The sequence below is a fragment of the Coloeus monedula genome, assembly GCF_965178545.1.
Source record: "Coloeus monedula genome assembly, chromosome: 4".
Lineage (NCBI taxonomy): Eukaryota > Metazoa > Chordata > Aves > Passeriformes > Corvidae > Coloeus > Coloeus monedula.
In genome coordinates this window covers 2,231,599-2,251,227 of record NC_138784.1, presented here as the reverse complement: position 1 = coordinate 2,251,227, position 19,629 = coordinate 2,231,599, and the positions used below count along the sequence as shown (strand labels likewise).

Here is a 19,629-nt window from a genome sequence, read left to right as displayed (position 1 = left end):
TAGAAATGGTGATCTTTTAACTTAAGTCTAATACTAATAACCCACCCAGTAAGGAAAGACTAAGTAAAAGTTTTCCCTGTCTCAGTCAAACCTAGTTAGAAGATGTGCAATTTTACTCCTCTAATGGTGACATGATGTGCATAACCACCTTAAAAAACCACACAAATGACTGGCAGGAGCAGCAGGTTGTTGCTTAGTCAGGTAATACCTCCATAGCATAGTCTCAAAACACTCCTAAAGAATTATTTTGTTTCTAGCTCATTGATTCATGCCTAACTGATCAGCATTTGAATGACTTTTTTAAAAAAAATATAAGCTGCTGTCTCATATTAGTAGATAAATTGAAGTGAACCTGCATCTGCCTTGTAACATACCGGCATGTTTTCCCAACTGTTTGGCTCTGAACTCTTTAAAACATGATAGCTCTTCCTGACCTGTGCTGCTGTTGATTTCCTCCATTTAATTACATGAAGTATTCTACCTTTATTGTGATAAGAATTAAACTCTGGAAAAAATCTTCAATCAATTTTAACTACAGTTATAAGTTTTTTCCTACAGTGACTGTTCCTCTGAAGCAATCATACCTTTGAACATCACTCCAAGGGCAAAAATTCCTGTATTTTGACAAAATTGCAGAATGATAAACAGTGACAGTCTCTTTTCAGGAACCTTATACAGATGACTACTCAGAAAGGAAAAAAAATATTACTTACCTGTACAGTAACTGCATTCTTCATGGTGTATTACCTACCCAAATACCTCCATGGCCCTCCCTCCCTTATCTTCCTGCATCCCATCTGCATGATACTGCACAGCAGAGATGGAATTAGAATGGGAAAGAGGAGACAGCTCTGCCTTTATGCTCACTGGTGGCAGCACACAGAAAACGAAAAACCCATTCGACACCGTGGGAGTGCCAAGAGTTCAAGCACAATAAAAATTTTTGCTACCTATGCTGTGATCCAGTTGCCGATGTGCATGCAAAACTAATTCCATACATGCCTGTCTGAAAGCCTGCAAGGAAAAGGAGGTGCGACTGACGCACATTTCTGGGCTTTTCCTTTCACTTCAGGAAGGAAGTGCTGGGATGGCCAAGTGATGCATGTTAAAATGACGTATCAATTTAATCTATCCTGCATTCATGTGATGTGTAATCTGCCATGAAGTTTTATGGAAGTGCATGAAATAGGATACATGTGTTCACCAAAGCATTTAGGTTCAATTAAATCTGAGGTATCCTGGCAAACTTCATAACCATGTCTCGAACTATACTCACAAAGATCTTTATGGCCTAATTTCACTCTTGGAATTAAGGTGGATTTCTCTAGTCAGCTCTTGGGACAGATTAGTTAACAGTTTGAGAAGGCAATGAAATGATTCTTTTAACTGTTAAAAGTATTTCTAGGACTAGACAATCATCTAGGTAGGGAAAGATTTCTGTCACATAACCCTGTAAATAATGCAATAACACGTTTTACCTGTGCACTTTTCAGAGATCAGATGGGAAGAACACAATACTGGAAGTGCTTTGTGCTAGGAATCAATTACTTCTTAAACAGTGAAATCATTACAACATTACAAGCCCTTATTCTTGTGAACTATTGGTTTTTCTTATCAGGCATTTCCTCAAGAAGCCATGACCTAGATAAAGAACTTAATGGTAATGACCTCAGTCCATTCTAGATGGAATAAAACTCTCCCTAGTGAACTGACCTTCCACTGGGTAAGTGGAACCTGGGAACTCAGGACTGTCCGCTGCCTCTAGTACTACTTAAACCCTCCTCATGGATATGATCATTTAGTTCTTGAGACAACAAATTCTTCACCAATGTTTGGAGACAACCCATGTACAAATGTTAAGATTTTTTCCCAGTTAAAAATACGAGGGCCTGATTAACTGTAACTCTAAAGTGCATGCTGGTTAATTAATATGAAAATTTGAAATCTTCTTCAAAGACTTTTCCGAATCTTCCATGAAGTTCCCTTGCTTCCTCTTTTTGGCCATAACCAGTAGCAAATATGAAGAGGAAAAATTGGTTCTCCTTATAGACAGTCCATTACTGAGGACTTCCAGTTTGCAATTTCAGGAATCTACCAAAAGATGCCAAAAGACTCACAAAATTAGTGAAGGTGTGTTTCTGCAGTGTTGGTTGAACTACTGAACCCAGAAGACAAGATGCTATGCCAAATAGCTACTCTTCAGAAGAGGACAATTGGTGAAAATACATCAGTTAGTTAAATAATGCCTGCTTTTCTCTGAAAAATATCTGTAAAAACCTGCATATTTTCCTAAGAAGGTCCTGAAGCTTTAAGGGAATATATAAGGTGGTGGTACCAAAAGGTGGTATTACAGTTTCATTTGATTTTAGGAGCAAACAGTCGTAGGGCCTTAAAGCTCAGGTGAGCATGGTGGATCTCCTTCATTCGCTTCCACATGCTGAACAACTACTTCAAGTCTCTGAACAAGAAAAGCACACAAAATTGTCACTCATAAATGGAGAAATACCACTTACACTGATGAGACAATACTTTGACTTTTGGGGTTTTCAAGAATATACATCAGGTAAATGCTGAAGGCCAGAACACCATGGTAACAAAACCCAGTGGTAGTTATGACAGAATTTAGCTCAAAAAGAGTGTTTGGGGTCCTTTTGCAACTCATCCAAAGCTACAGATGTCCACAGAAAATTGTTTAATTCATTACCATTTCCTGAAGAAAATGGCAATATAAAAAACCCCAAACCTCCAAAAACATATTTGCTTGAAAAGTGGAATGAAAGAAGAGTTTATAAACTCCTGAAGAAGTAAATACCTTTAGGGTAGTGTATAGCTTGGTACTAAGATGTAGCATAAACCCCAAATGAACACAGATCCAACACTAAAGACTCTGAATATAAGTAACAGAGGCAAACTACCATGTAAAGAGCTGCTACTATATACATTGCTGGGCAGGAACAAGCAGTAGAGTTACAACAACCACAGACGCTAATGCTGGCTGCATACAGCTGTCTCGGTGCTCTAAATTGGTAAAATTAAAAAACTAGTGTATTGGGGGTTATCTGTGATGGGGGAATAAATCTCTGGCTGTTTGGCAGAAGCTGAGTATATCCAAGTACCAGGTTTATGTGACATTCCTGTTTCTCACAGAGCGGGATGAAGAGGGCTTTTTTGTAAGCACAGCAACAGCATATGTAATTATCAGGAGTTGCTGAATGAAAGGAACAGTCTGAGAGCTACAAGGCACAAACTGCCAAGCAGGAGCTCCTTGATCAACATTTCCTCATCTTTGGAGATCAGACCTGAGATACACGATGATTATGTCATTAGAACAACATATGTCAGCATCTGGAGGATTGTATCTGCCAAATAAGACACATGGATTGGAACTGAAGCCTGACAAGTTACATAAACACAGAAAAATAACTACAGGAGACTAAAGGAGAAGGACTGCAGTAGAAGAATTTATTTCCAATAGGAGTTGAGAGGGAAGTGCAACCAAAGCTGGCCACAGCACCACATATGCTCTATTGAAAACATGAGGAACAACAGAAGGTGATGAGTACATTCTTCTGAGAATACTACAATGGAAAAACAGAATATGTGTACATCCAGAGTATGTGTGCACTTGTGGATCATCAGTTCCAGAGAGAACAAAAATATATTTACAGTAAAAAGAAAAAATGGATAAATATTATTTCTAGGCATGATAGATTTAATATAACCAGCCCATTAAAATTAGCATGGTGAAAAAAACTGTACAGAAGCCAACAGATTATGAGAAATGGCCAGTGAAATTTTCTTTTTAAATAGAAAAGTAGAAAATAGAATGGTGTTTCAACTACACTGTCCCTTGAGTATTGTGTCAACTATACTGTCCCTTGAGAATACTCAAGAGTGATGCAGGACTACAAATGATGCTGCCAACAAAAATATGTGCTCTTCTATACATGGGAAAGATGCACACTAAAATATATGTACATGGGAAAAAAACCACCCAAACCCATAAAAGTTGGGAAAGAAATGTATCAACTCTAGTGATAGAGTGCAATTGACAATAACCAGACAGATACAAATTACTATCAACAGATCTAATTTAAACAAAAGGAAAATGAAATGGAAAGGAAAAAAAACTTAGCGAAAACTTAATGAAAATAGAGGCTTAATTTTTCACATTGTCTTTTTCTTAGATACACATAAAAGCCTTAATAAAACTCGTGCATATTGCTATTATTGCCTGACAATTGCTAAATTGTATACAAAAATGTGTTTATAAGTCCAGCCATTCACACTTTTTTCTTTCAAGATATTTTACGTCTGACCACCCAGGTGCATTACTTTCCAAAAGTATTTCCAGAACATGCAGCACTTTTGTTCAACATCAGGAGCAAAGTGAAATACCCAGGGCCTGAGGTAACGATAAGAAAGGATCCTAATCAATACTAGTTGAAGGAGAACAGGAAGAAAGAGAAGAAAAGGACAGTTCTAGACCATTACACAGGCCCAGAAAGGGAAAGGCAGAAGTGGCTATTCCTGTGGGAAGCTGGCAATGTCCTTTCCTGACAGCTGCCGTCTCTTTGACACTTCTTTCCTGCTGTTGTAAGCTTGGTGCTCCCAACACAGCAATCCGTTATGAATCTGGGGCTTGTACAGGCACTTCTCATTAGCAACAGCCCAGATAGACCCAAGCACCCTGCCAATACTAACAACCAGGTTTACCATTTAGCAGCTGCACGGGGTGCCAGCAGTTTTAACACTTCGCTCCGGCTGTTGAAAATTACCACATTTGTAGTTTTTAAAACCTAGAGGGACAACGTTTCTATCAAACCACAGCAGGTCACTGCATGGACTACTGAAATGGGACCCAAAGCTGACAATGCAGCTGTGAAAATGATCTGAAGTGAGCAAAAGCAATAGATATCTCTAATTGTTATGGGCCTTTGTGGGTTTTTTTGTTTATCTGGTTTGTCTTCTTTTTTCTGGGGATGCGTGTGGTGTTTTTTGGAGAGGCTAATTGGAGAAATGCAACTGTACCAAGATTTTTTCTTCACTCATAAATCAATACTATGACTCAAGGCTCCTGAATTGATACAGGATTACAGAAAAAGCCAGCAGCAGTTCTAACTGCACTATTAACACAAAGCTCAAACCCATGTGTTATTCCCTTGATACAGCCTTATTTGCCTGAACTCTCTTTGTAAATGTCAGTCCTGTCATCATCATTGTACTAATATATCACAAGTCATAAGGCCTACCTTTCTTTGCTCATTTTCAATCCTTTAGCAAAAAAAACCATCAGAGCAGCATGCATAGATAGCTATAAAAACCATTTCTCTTGTTTTCCCTCTTTTTCATAGCTGAATATATGCCAAAAATTGCTACTGATAAAAACACCACTGAGGAAATGCTTACTGAGCAGTTGATCCCACTGAATCTCTTCCACTCTCTCAGTTTCGAAGGGAATTCCTGCAACCATCTCTGGTTTTTGATTTTAGCCTCTGATGCCTTTTTCTTGATGTTCATCATAGTAGAACAGCTTTTGTATTTGTGCTATGAACTGCTTCCTTTAAAGCAACCATCTGTAGAGATCCCATTGCTAACCACTAACCATTTTATTTAAGCTAAAAAAATCCTATTCTTAATTTCACTCCGTGCAGACATCCTCCTTTCTCCACATCTTCAAACTAGAGATCATTAAAACAATTTCCCATCAGAATTAAATTATCACTGTTTTTACACGCCATGCAGGAACACCCCAATGCACCCACAATCCCCCTGAAAGTCAGACATATCAAGTGAAGGTAATTTCAAGGAAAAGATCTGCCTTGGTACAACATGGACTCAGCTACTAACCAGAAATAGAAATATTAATTTAGGGAAATGCTTGGCTTAAAATATCAAAACTGTTCTCACTATCTTTACTAGCAAATGCACAACCAGCTGTACCACTTAAGGATACACCTGAAGACAGGAAATATGACTTGTACACAGTAACAGAAACTTATTCTAAGTTCAGCAAGGAAGGATCAAGGAGAATGGAATGACTTAGGTGTGCAGCAGCAGTGAATTCATCTGTCTGTATGGAAAACCTATTAGATACAACTGATGAGAATAGAATAATGTAAAAATTGTAAAAATGTAAAAATTGGACAGCTAAATAATAATGAGTTTAAAAATACTGGAATAAGGTGTTTGAAAATAAAAGCTTCTCATTTGTGTATCTGAAGCATTACACTGACAGTAGCTTTAAACAGGCAACTTAGTATCATAACATTCATAAAAATCACCACTAAAATTAACTGACTTAAAAACCAAAAGAATGAGAAAATGGAAACACTTCACATTCTGAGAGATTCTCACTTCTTTGTATGAAAATTCCAATTGTTTCTATAAAAGTCTGAACTAGTTTAGAGGAATGAGAAAAACAGTTTTTGTTTTCCTTTAGCCCTAAATATTCCAAAATGATCCTCTATTATTTTCAGTATGCAAAGCTGGAAAAAGTACTCCCTGGCTCTTGTCTTCACTCGCTGCTTTTCCATGTTCAAGTATTTAATTTTATTTCATATCTGTTTGAACAGAAGCCTATCCATATATTTACTACTTTCTTCCTTGCCTTTCCCTTTCCCACGTTTGCCACACCCTTTTCTGTGGTGGATGGTTGGCATCACTGCACGTTACTGACGAGGGGAATGCACTGCTGATGCACACAGTGGCACAGCAGCATTTTCTGGTTTGCTGTTTCATACTTCTTAAATGGTTTTTAATAGCTCTTTTAACCAATAACATTTTCATAAAACTATTTATTCTAATTCTGAGATTGCTCTCCTATGGTAACAGAGCTAAAAAGAACCCATCATTGTGCACATATATTTAAGATTGTTTCTCCTGACATGTATAAATAAATAAATACTTATGCTGAATTTCACCTTCTCTTTTACCCATGGGTTCCAGTTATGAGATACTTGTGCAGCTATATAGGTTATCTTTCATTTAAACATCCTGAATAAATCAATAAATATAATTTGGAATTGTACAAAAATTTAGTCTGATTTACAGAAAATATTACATCTGCCATTTTTTAGCTAGATGTATCACCTCAGCACAAAACAATAACTGTTTCATAGCATTGGGACATAAAGACAGATGCACTTAAAATGCAAAAAAAAAAATGTTTATAGTTTAAGAATACTCAATGGTTCTTCAAAAGGACGATGAGGGGGTGACTGGCAGGCAGGAACAAGTTGTGCTCTAGAAGGACATGGATGCCTGTTGTTGAGACACCGTGTTGCTTCAGCTTTTATTGCCTTGCTTTTCATGCCCTTTCCTTGCTTTGGAAAATCATCTGACCCCAATGATATCAAAATGCAGGAAGAATTCAAATGCAAGCAACAAAACCAACATAATGTTCTAAAGTGAATTTGTTGATGAATTTTAACTGACTACAGACATTTTCTAGAATGTCAATAACATCCTCCTTTAATCCTCAGTAATAGACTAAATGATACCAGTATAGTTAAGTTTTCCCCATGCCTGCATTGAGGTCTGAGTGCACATCAAACCAAATGAAGGAGGTGAAAGGACTGGTGCTGACTTTTAGTATGTTACAACCTTCTGTCAGTTCTGAACACAATTTGCAGCCTAAGTCTCAATTCCAGTCTATATTTGCACATCACAGTAAGGGCAGTTGTTCTGATATATCCTAAGAATCTGTAAATTTTAGCCAAAGAGAAAAATTTAATAGGAAAGTGATAATTAAAGACAGAATAGTCTGATTTCTATACAGAAAAAGAAAAAAAGAGTAGTTTAAGAGTGACATCAATTTGGGCAGCTTAGTAAGCAAGATTAAAGAAAAATACTGATTTAGAATGAAATTAATTAGGTTTAGTACTATTCGAAATGAATTAGAGGAAATATTTTAAGGAAATGCTTGAGCATTTGTCCTCACAGCATAGAAAAAAAAAATCCATGTGTATTATTTTTTAAAAATAAGTTCTGAAGTCTGTCTGAGGTCCCCATCATCACCCCATCTCCCTTTCTTTTTCTATTGTGCAAAAGAAGAATAAAACAGAATAGCAATTTTATTAAACAATGAGACTATGAAATGAGCCATGGCAATTGGGCATTTTTATTCTTGGAGAGAAATGAGTTAGAAACCACTTTCAACACAGCAAGCAAAAAAAAAAAGCTTATGAGAGAGGCAGGAAAAAAAATCAAGAAAAAGAAAAAAATGCAAATTTATTACCATTTCTCAGGCTCATGAAATAAGACACCAAAATGAAAAGAGAGCTGTTCTTCCCCTTCAATGTGCTCCTATTGTTTTGCTTAAATCTGGCCCTCAATGTTTTCGGCTCTCAGGGGAGACCTCCTCACAGGAACCACACCACGTTGTCAACAGATACATTAATCTCTCTGACAGTTTTTAGGAAAGCAGTTTGAACTCAGATACTAATCTTGGGGAAAAAAGCCTATGCAAAAAACATCCAGTGGTTAAGGTTGTTGGCACACATTCAGCTGTCCAGTCCTCACTGTACTTAGTTTCTGACATATCATAAAGGGTACCAACCCTTGCCTTTGCCAAACAGCCAAGAGCACAAATAGCAGGTTTCATCTTCCATGGACACATAATGTTTCTGCAGAAAAGACTGGGTGAAAGTGTGTCTGGGGAATAATAATCCTGATGGATCACACAAAAATGTTAGGATGTAGGGAGTCTTCTTTCCTCTATTAAAAACTCTCAGGCCACATGATGGCTTTCTCTCACTACAAATCTCAATTTGCAATTAAAGGAAATACTGGGATAATTGGGAGATTGCCTAATGCTAGTTGTAAATAGTGACTTCCACGAAATTTTTCCAGCTGTCTGTTCAAAACTGTAGAGCATTTTTACTTTATATAAGAAGACAAAGTCAAATGGTTCATCTTTTTTAAAGATGTGAAAGCAATGAATTCATCTAACCTGCACATAATAAATGTATGGTAAACTAAACTAAACCATAAAGTGAAAAGTGATAGAGCAGATGGCTAAGTGTCTATCCAGGGAAATGCTTCTCCATTTCAACAGTCAGGGCCCTTCAAGCTTCCTTCCTAAATGTTATGGTAACAAGTACTCTGAATGGAGCACTCTCTCCTGGTGAGACACAAGAAAAGGTAATTCCTTAACTATGGATTTAATGTCATAAACCTCAATTATATAGAATGACAGATTCTGTCTCTATAAGAACTGCCATATTAAATTAAAAACAAGGTCATGTATTTATTGTGATACTCTATTTTAGATTAAAAAGCTGCATCTTCTTTCTACAATTCGTATAGCCACAGAGAAATCCGTTTCTGAGACAAATCATTTTCCATGTTCAAAAGCGTATGTTTTTTGTTGGTGCTTCAGCATGCAACATTTCACACATGAGCAAAAATAAAGTTAGGTAGACCTTGCAAATATTCATCAGAAAAATGGCTTCAATAAAACTGGAGACACAACTGTCCCCACAGTTTGCTCATGGCTCACAGCCCACATTGTAAGAATGTTAACGCACCAAAACCTAACAGATCCAAGAAAACTAAGAAATGAGAGAGGTAAATTTACACTTTTTTAATAGTCACCCCTACTACCATATACTTTGTATGCAGTTGTTTGGAGAAAGAGGTATCAGATTTCTATAAGGAAAACTTGGAAACTGGTATTAGAAACAGACCCAGGTAAATAATCTTTAGTTTTAATGTGTATGAGAGCTCGTCTTGATGAGCTTCCTTTAAGTAAATGGAGAATTACTGTCTTGCCAAGTCCACCAGGCACACGTGTAAAAGCATGAGACAAAAAGCACTGATCTCTCTAGGAACAGGACGTCAGCTGAGCAGATGCTGCAGGGCTTCTTGTTTGTCAAGATGCTTCCTTACCTTGCTGAGCTTACTTTCTGGCAATCTGTTATTAAATCTTCATACCCTTTCTTGAAATCCACATTGTACTTTATCATTTCAAAAGAGACAAGAGGAGAAACCCTTTTTGTAAGATAGAAACTCATTTTTATGTGCACTACTGTCTTGCTGGGATGGAAATCCAACGTGCAATTTTTACATGAAAATATAATGTCACAATAGTGCTATTTCATATCATGCACTGATTTCTAGCACTGTGCAGTATTCCTCCATTGTCCAATGAACTTTTCAGTCCTGTTTCTATGTCACTGAACAATAAAAATGATTAAGGCATTAACACAGTGAAAATGTCTAAGCCCTCCTTCAGTTAGAGAGCATTACAAATGAAGAATATCTGAGTCTTGTCTATAATTACTGTATTATTTCACACATATACAATGAAGTATGAAGTGAGGTGTCTATTCAGCATTCATGCATTATCTATGCCATAAAAGTAGGTGCATCCAGAAATGCTTAATTATGAGTTTTTAATTCCCAAAAAAGGGCTACGATTCAAATTAATTCCTCCTCACCTCCCCTCAAGAAACTTCCCCTCACCCTAAGTGACAAAAAGTGTAGCTAAAAGGTCATAATTTTTGGAACTCCTCCCAGACATCCAGGAAAGATAAGAAAAAGCTCTCCTGACAGAGGGTTATGACATGATCAGAACAAGAGCTAGCTTTTCTCAAAGCATCTGCCAGGGTTAAATATGTGCCTGTATCTACACTAACTGCAACACACTGTGATGAAAATCACAACCCTCCAAATACATACAGAAATGAAAAGTTTGTGGAACACTGTATTTTCTGTAATGTATTGTAAAAGCTGATGGAAATGAAAATTCCTACTGGAATATTACATCACTAATGAATCATGATGCATACTGATGTCTCTACTGCATATGTATATCCTGTTTTGTAATGCACAGCCAGCTGTCACAGAATCTGAGAGAAAGAGCTGGCCGGTAAGTGATCCCAAAACCACCTATTGGCTACCACTGCCCAAATAAAATAGGAGGAAAAATTTGCATACAATTATTCTATTTAGATTTTTATGAGGTATGCTTGTTCTTTAGAGCCTGCATTTGTTCATACTTGCTGCATTTTCACTAACAAAAGTCCTACATAACACTGAGAGACAGACAGTAAAACACTGATCCACATTACCTCAGAGCCACGTTTGGCTTAATTATTGAGAACATGTAACAATATTAAGCTTCATCCCATTTGGTAACTGACAAAAAGCACTCATCCTTTCAAAAAGCACTAAAACATTTCTTTACAAAGGAATTGCAAAGTGAATTGGTATCCTTTCAGTGACTGATGCCATGAGCTCTGTCCTGGATGACAGGATGAGGATGACCTAGAACTGAATGTAGCCTTAAGTGAAATTACAGCCACTTGCGTAAGTGCTAATGGCACCCGGTCAGGCCCACAGAATACTAACACCTCCAAGGCTGGGCAGCATGGAGAATTACCCAGGGACAGCGAGGCCAAAACCTCTCCATGATGTAATTAATGTCTAAAAAGGACTGGGAGAGGAAGAGAGAGAAAAAGAACATTTCAACCTGAGTAATTCCCAAAGGTGCATCTGAGCTCAGTGAGCAGATACATGTTTGACATGTCAGACTGTTCTCTGGAAAAACTCCTGCAGATGCAAGATGGCACTAAAGAATAGATTTCTGCCAGGCTGAAATGGAGTAGCTGACAGCTTCCTGGGCTGCAATATGTTGAACTGTACACTCCACTCATCTGGCAGGCAAGGCTGGAATCTGATATGGCAGTGGTCTACATGGAAGAGAATTAGCCCAGAACTCTGCACTTGAAAGTCACTTATCCCAGGAAAACACCTAACATATTTAACTAGCATAACCAATCTGCTTCAAATTTGATGATGCCTAGAAAGTTATCGAGAAGATCGTGAGCTTTAAGCTTGGAAAGGTTTACTTTAACTGTTTCTTCCGAAGTTTAGCTCTCACTGTCCAAAAGCAAGTTCAGAGATTGGTTAGGAAAGCATAATCTTGCTTTACTAATAGCCAAAAGAGAACAAAACATAATTTTCATTATGGCATAGTATTACTGTCAAGAGATGAGATGAAAAAACTTCATCCACCCCCACCTTCAAGATCCAATCATAGCACATCAAGAGGAAATTCTTCAGTAATTTAAGACCAGATGTACTGGGCTCCACTTGGGTTATCAGGTTTTTGAATGTTGAGACTGGCTGTGTGCATACCAAACAGTTAACCAGAACAGACTATTTCAGCTGGAAGGGACCTGCAGCAACCACCCAGTCCAACCTCCTGGCCAATTCAGGGCTGGCTAAAGTTAAAGCACGTTGTTAAGGGCATTGCCCAAATGCCTCTTAAACGCTTGGCAGGCTTGGGACATTGTGGCTGATATTTAATGAATATAGAAGGTTCATTTGATGAGAAGGTACTTGCTGATTTATTTATTTCATTGAGCTTTGCCTGGATCACCGTAAAAATATTATTGAACATAAAGTTGCATATTTGTTTAGGTTAAAAGTAGAGTTCTTTCCACTGAAAGGACAGGTCTTTTTCCAATATGATAAAAGAAATACACTATCACAAGAAACAAACAGCATATACTTGCATCTACAATACATGGATTAGGAATATACGTTAAATTATCTAAATGTGGATGTGGAAAAAGAAAAAAAGAGCTAGTAAGTTTACTTGCTTTCTACAGTAGCTCATTAAAGCACTCAATTATATCTTACACATCATCTGGACATATAGTTTGTCAGCAGCAATTAGAGATTGATGGGTACCTGCTGCAACACAGATTCAACAGTACACAAATCCACACCACAGATATTCTGAAAAGTCTGGAAAAACTCTGGAAGACGCTAGAGTGATAGAATTAGAAAATATGCATACTTCCTTTCAGAAGAATTATCTGAAAGTGTCCTACTTCCTTCAGCTTGAAATATCCATTCAAATATAATGAAGTTTCAGTAAACATTACCTTTCTAGGACTAAACAGCATATCAATTATTTTTCACAATAGCCAAGCTTTAGTTACTTCAAGCAAAAATTTTCTACTCCAGCCCAGCAGTTTGTTTGGTTTTTTATCCTGCTTATAGACCAGACACTAGTTAACCTCTCAGATCTCTGGAGAGCTGTGGTTTAAGGGAGCCCAGGAGGAAAAGACAAATTTGGAAAGCCATTTATCCATCTCCCTAGAATTGAGACATTATGGTTTTCATTCTTCCCTCACTCCCCAAAATACCAAATTTCCATCATCAGAGCTCTGTGAATAAATGAACATTTTGTTACTGGACTCAGGAAGAAAGAAACCACAGGCTTGTTAGGGACAGAGAGGAGAGGAGGGCACTGTGTGCTTGGGAGCGTGTTTATTTGACTGGATTGCAGACGGTCAACCGAAGAACATGCACATCATATATTTTTAAGCATTTCATAATGTCTTATTATTAATCCCAGCCAAAACCACCAAGACCAAAATTATCTGAAATTGGTGCTTGTGTGTCCTGACCCCAAAGCCAACAATGGTTGCATAAAAAAAAAGTTAAAAATCTACAGTCCTCTCAGGTTTAATTTTTTTAATCTATTACAAGGCAGTGCCCTTTAAGAGTCTAGAGAGAAGACAGGTCTCCACAACTAACAAATTGAAATGTGGTCCTGGGTAAATTTTACTTCCAGGAAACCAAAATGTTGCAGTCCTTGAGAGAGAGAGGCTACAAGCAGAGGGCTCTTCTAAAGGAAGGAGCTTTTATTGAACCTGTCACTTGTCATTAAACACTCCATATTTTACCTTAGCCTGATATTTTCATTAGAGCATACAGACCTTTTTCATCTGTGAATGAAAGCATTCCCTTCAGCCTTGTGCTGAATATGGGGAAAGGCTCTCTAAAATTGAGCCCACCCAAACAGGACAATTATGTTCACAAAAGCAGGAAAAGCACTAGGGAAACTCAAATAAAATTAATACCATGATAACTTGCACATTTCAGTGTTGACTATCACATCACACTTCAATCTTAAATTATTTCACGCATTTAGTAATGTCTGTTTTCAATGTCAGAAAAACTTGCATGTAATTATATAGAAAACAACAGACATCAGTGCAGAATAAAACACAACATAAGCAAAGTGCAAAAAAGTATGTACTGCTCTATAGAGATCTCTAGTTGGAAAACCTGAATGGAAAAAGGTGAAGACATCCCTGCTATTCATATTTTTATATCTATGCTCTCACAACTGCTTAAAACACTTTATAAGTAAAGAACTGGATAAGAAATTGCAAGGGCAGCTATACATCCTTAAAGAACTCTGATGCAAAGCAGCACCATTTTTTTCCACCTAATTTCTGAGCAAAAGCTGCCTCACTGATCCCATCAAATCTGTACCATCCTTGACATACCAAAAACTTAAATAGTTTAAACAGGACTTAAAAGTTTTCAGTAACTGAAATATCACTCTCTGTTCACTGCTATGCAGTACAAACATTTTACAGAATTTACTGTTTCTTAAAAAAAAAAAAAAAGAAAAGTGGTTTCAGTATGCAAATAGAAGCTGAGAGAAAACAAATTTCAGGCTTTTTTCAGTGTATTATGTATGTGAAGAAGGTAGGAAAATGAAAAGGGAAAGAATAATTGGGGGAGGGGGGAAGGGGGAAGCCAGGAAAGGAAGCCATCCCTTTTAAAATCTGGAAGTGCTACATAAAAACAAAGATGATGGTCTGATGGAATGGTGTCATTCAATAAATCCACCATCCACGTAACTGCAAGGCAAATATCAAGTACCAGCTGTGTTTTCAAACTTGAAATACAGATTTACTCAAATGCAGATTAGAAATCTAACCAAATATTGTAGTAGTTTTAGGAATTTTTAAAGACATTTCATTAATAGCAGGAGGATTGTGTTATTTTAAACTTAGCTGCCACATAACGAGAGCCTTGTGAATTGCCATAGCATTACAGCCACAAAACCCATTAGCAGATGTAGAAATTCCACATTCCCCCCTTTTATAAAGGGCTGCAGTTATGAAATCATTTTCGTACACTTGGAAGTTAACTATTTCAGTGCCCTGTACATACAGGACTGGAGCTGATGGGGAAAACCACAAAATGGTGCATCTGAGAGCATTCCACATGGACACATATTTCTGTGGTTCTTTCAGAGTTTTAGCTGAAAACATCCCCCCAGCATCCCACAGAATAAAGTAAAGGAGTATCTGTTTGAATTAAGGAGAGAATTTATCTTTACTAGTGAACTCTTAGGATGTATTCTGTGTCTTCATGGTAGATGTATTAAGATATGTGGCTGGTAAAAAGAAACAGGATTTAACCTAGGATAACAAAGGAAAACACCAAAGAAAGGCTTGCTCTTTAAAGATTTACAAAATGAAAAACTACAGGCTTGGGTACTGTTACCATGTTTATTTTCACCCACCAAAAAGAAAGTTACTTTTGTAAATTAAAGAAAACACAGTCAAAATGTCTATTATCTCCACACTTAGCATCATGGTATCTTTGCTTTACTTCACGCCAATAGCTTAATATTTTTATGACAGCAATTGAAAACTTACCATTTGATAAACCTCCTGCAGCTAATCTCAACACACAGCACTCTGAGAAGTATTTTACTTGCTTTTATACCAGTGGCTTTCTTATGCCTGGGCAGATTTGAGGTGACCAGATAACTCCATGGGGCAGCAGCATGATCATTTCAGAAATAAAGCCAACTGACTAGTAAGCATACCAAGAATTCATGAGGTAGAGCAAACAAGGAATGACTACACATAGAAAGCATGGTCCTGCAGTTACCCCACAACAATTCCAGCTGACTCTAAGAATACTTACTTGGTTATCTTTCATTTACTGAAGAAAAGACACCAGTGTAAGGTAAAACCAGCTGGGAAAATACACAAAACAGCTAAAGAAAAAGTCAGTTAGAAGAGCAGAGAAGAAAGAAATGTCACACCTATCTCAATACAGAATTGATATAATTATTTCAACAATGCACTTCATAACCATGTTGGCAGTTAAAAGTATTTTTTCCTCTTACGGAAATTGAGTAAGATATGAAGGCAGTTGAGAGAGACTGCTTTCTCTGAAGTGCTGTAGGATAGATGTGTCCTTTTAAACAATCAGTAACAAATTTCTTGGGTAACAGCTATGAAAACAGATCAGGAGGTAGAGCAGAGAGTCAGGCAGATAAGCCTGCCTGATTGTCCTAATTGCATTAATTCAATTCCCAGCTTACCTGAAGCTGTTGGGAGCTGTCATTAAGGTTATCCTCTCGTCTCCTGGCCTCCTCCAGCATCTGTGCACTCTTCTTTTTCTCCACTTGCTCTTTGTGCTTCAGATTTGCTACTTTCTTATTTTGATCTTTAACTTGCCTGCAAAAGAGAAGAGCGCTCAGAGCGCGGTCCGGAGCCACTTCCCGTCAGCCCTGGCGCTGGGCAGCTGGGCCAGGGAACAGTGGAGTGCCACCCCTTCCTTTGCAGAAGGTCACCAGCACCAAACTCATCCTCAAGCACTGCCCTCAAGTGTTAATTCAGATAAAAGGATGCTTCATTTTGCTCATTACTGTTAACATAAACGAGGAAATTTCTGAAACAAAAGCATTCATTTTTATTTGGCATAAACTATAAATCAAAAGATGCACCTGTCCTCTTCTGACTGGAGAAGAAAACTCTTCTCTGTTCACACACACACATACACGAGCACACATAAAACCACACACATCTAATAACCTTTTGCTTTGGGTATCACTGTATCTAATGTGAGGAAAACAGGAGAAGCAAAACTATGACTTGAACCTAGAGGATTACCTACAAGAACTAGGCAATCTGTTTTCAGAAGTAAAACATTTTCTTTTCAACCTCAAGATCTACCTATTTTCTTGATATTTTGAGGGATTTCCTATCCTTTCTTTTTACAGAAGCAAGACACAACAAGTAAGAACAAACTGTTTCAGAAAGCATGCATAATTTCCTTTTCACTTGCATCTATGGACTATTTTTGATGATCCTGGCAGCTACCACTGCCTGCAGAGAAGGGTTTGGCCTTTCAGGGCATTAAGACACATGGAGTATTGAATCTAATTACAGACTCTTTAATCTCAGCCTCCTGACCACAGAGAGCTTGAGTCTGAACTTTTAGTCCAATCAAAACAAAACAGGCTAGCTTTGCTTCCTCAGCCCTTTTCTCCATAATTATATCTGGAATTTGGATTTTGGAATAAAAGACAGATTCTTTGGTTGCAAGATTTCCCCAAAACATCATGCAAGTAGTAGAGACGGCTCTTTAATTTACTGTTTAGAAAACAGAATGATATACCAGCTTCAGATCTGGTATGTTATCCACACAGACAGGGAAGAATGTCTCTTCTGTATTTCAGAAACACTTTTACAACAGATCACAAACAACCCTTCTTTAATATTTTCTTCAGAACTCATAACAAAAGCATGATCAAGAACATATCTCTTTGTGATATATTTATGTTCAAATTATGTGGCATATGACCAGTCAGTGTTTTGAGTTCCTCCAAAAATACGCAGGTTCAGCTCTGAGCTCTGCCTTTTCCAATGTAAGCCAACCGAGGCTGGGAAAACTGCGAAGACAGCGAATTTTCCTTGGTGCTAAAACAAACTATTAGGGTGAAAAAGTGCTGATGGCCTCTGGAGACCAATAAAGAAGGAAAGTCCTTTTCTGATGATGTTAAAAAATAATTGGCATACTTAACTACCCTGTCCAAGAGTTACAGCTGATTTGAGTCAGGATGCTTTTCAAACACAACCAGTATAATTGTTGAGTTATTCTAACCCAGTGCTGCACACTGGCAGTGGGCGCACTGCCCAGTTTGAAAGCAGACTTGCTCAGTAATTAAACAACTTATTGGAAATATTATGTTGGCACCAACTCAGCTTGTACGATACATGGTTCTATCTGTCCAATAAAATAAACACAGAAAGTACAGCTAAGTCAAGGCAGAAAATGAAAATATGTCAGCCCAACACATTCAATTCCATATGAGAATTTCTACTCAACTTTTAAATCAAAATTAGAGGAATTAAATATTTTTTTATAAACTTGCAAAGCTAGATTCACATATTGGGAAACTGATCTTTATTGCTATAACGTACTAGTTGGATAAGGACAACAATGTTAATAAAGCCACAACCCTCATCAAAATATGTCAGAAATAGGTAATCTCCTGCATGGTCCAAAATGTTTTCAAACAAAATACGCAGTTCCAATAAAAGGAGTAATTATAAGGATATGGGCTATTGACAACCCCCTTCTCATGTCTGAACCAAAATAAATTACATTCTAATATATTAGGTAGATGTTTTGAGACAAAGAGAAGCTTTACTGAAGTTAAAAGATGGAAGTCTGGAAATTACCTAGTGCTTGTAATACTGAGATCAGTCTGCAAGACACAACTATCCCTCCATACCCTTGATGTCAAAAAGGAACAAAAGTTGGGCCATAAACCTTTGAAATGATATAGTTATCTTTGGCATTAACTACAATTTCCCCAACTGTTTAATTCTGTAAAACTGAGGTCACATGAAACTCCAAATCTATAAAACCAAAAAGACTTGGAGTCACTTGATACATAAAAACACATCTCATCTCAATGTCTGTGGTACCAAATGAAAATTCTCACTTTTACACAACCACATGCAGATAATCACGTAAAAGGTTCAGCATATACAACTCCACAGACCTTTAATGTTTGCACCATGAAAGTTCTGTGAAACTCTGAAGATGTCATACTGTGGTTCAGTAAAGAATGCTCTTCCTTCTCTGCCAGATAACTTTCAGTTTTCAAAGCCAGTCAGAGAATCATCTTTTATACATGCAAATAATCTTTAAAAATATTTAAATACATACTCATATTTTTAATACCAAGAGACCTCAAAAGCTTGCTTAATATTCACTGCTCAGTAAGACATTCACTGCTCAGTAAGACATTCACTCACAGTTCTGTTGCTATTTTAAACACTGCAATACTACTGATGATTGTCACAGAACAATTTCATCTTCACACCACCACTGCACAATGTATGCAGAATTGGCCCACATACTCAACTGGAACAATAAAATAAAATACAGTAAGTATGTGTCTTAAGTGAGCATGCTGCAACTGAAACATTTTATGAGGAGACAGTCAAGAGGAAAAGTTTTCATAATATATCTGCACGAGGAAGCTAATTAGGAAGGAAGAAACAGAAAGAAAGAAACAAAGCTCTACAACTCCCTCCCTCCCTCCCTCCCTCCTCAGCTTCATTTTGTAAGCTTAATGTTCTTAAAACTGTCTTGAATGCAACTGCACATATATAGAGCATATATCCCTATCAAAGGGGCACTAAAGTTTTAAAGAAATCCTTAATCTCTAAGAGAATTTTTATTGAAACTGAAAAAACCTCCACAAGATTAAAGATAGTAAAAAAAGAATGAATTATGGACAATGATGGCAAAAGCTTAGAGGTTTATGAATGTTTTCTAGAAAGCACTACTGTTTGCACACATAGCAACTGACCAAACACCAATTTGCAACGTGCATGTGGGATTCTCATCATAAAATAAAGAGCTAATGAACTTCTGAGAGATACAGTGCATTAAACGTTACCATAAGCACACATTCCTACACAAACATCTTTGCAAGACGGGACTACAAAGAGAGAAAGAATTCTGGTGATACTAAAAAAAGCTGGAGAGACG

At 37.3% G+C, this 19,629-nt stretch overlaps 1 protein-coding gene across 4 annotated transcripts in view; it reads right to left on the bottom strand.

Moving 5' to 3' along the window:
• The window catches only part of ERC1 (ELKS/RAB6-interacting/CAST family member 1), a 284,042-nt gene that overhangs the window by 119,058 nt on the left and 145,355 nt on the right, over window positions 1–19,629 (bottom strand). For all 4 annotated transcript variants that reach the window (XM_082280692.1, XM_082280694.1, XM_082280695.1 and 1 more), the window contains one exon: window positions 16,160–16,295. In XM_082280692.1, coding sequence (XP_082136818.1) covers window positions 16,160–16,295 — 136 coding nt within the window. The remainder of the gene's footprint in view (window positions 1–16,159; window positions 16,296–19,629) is intronic.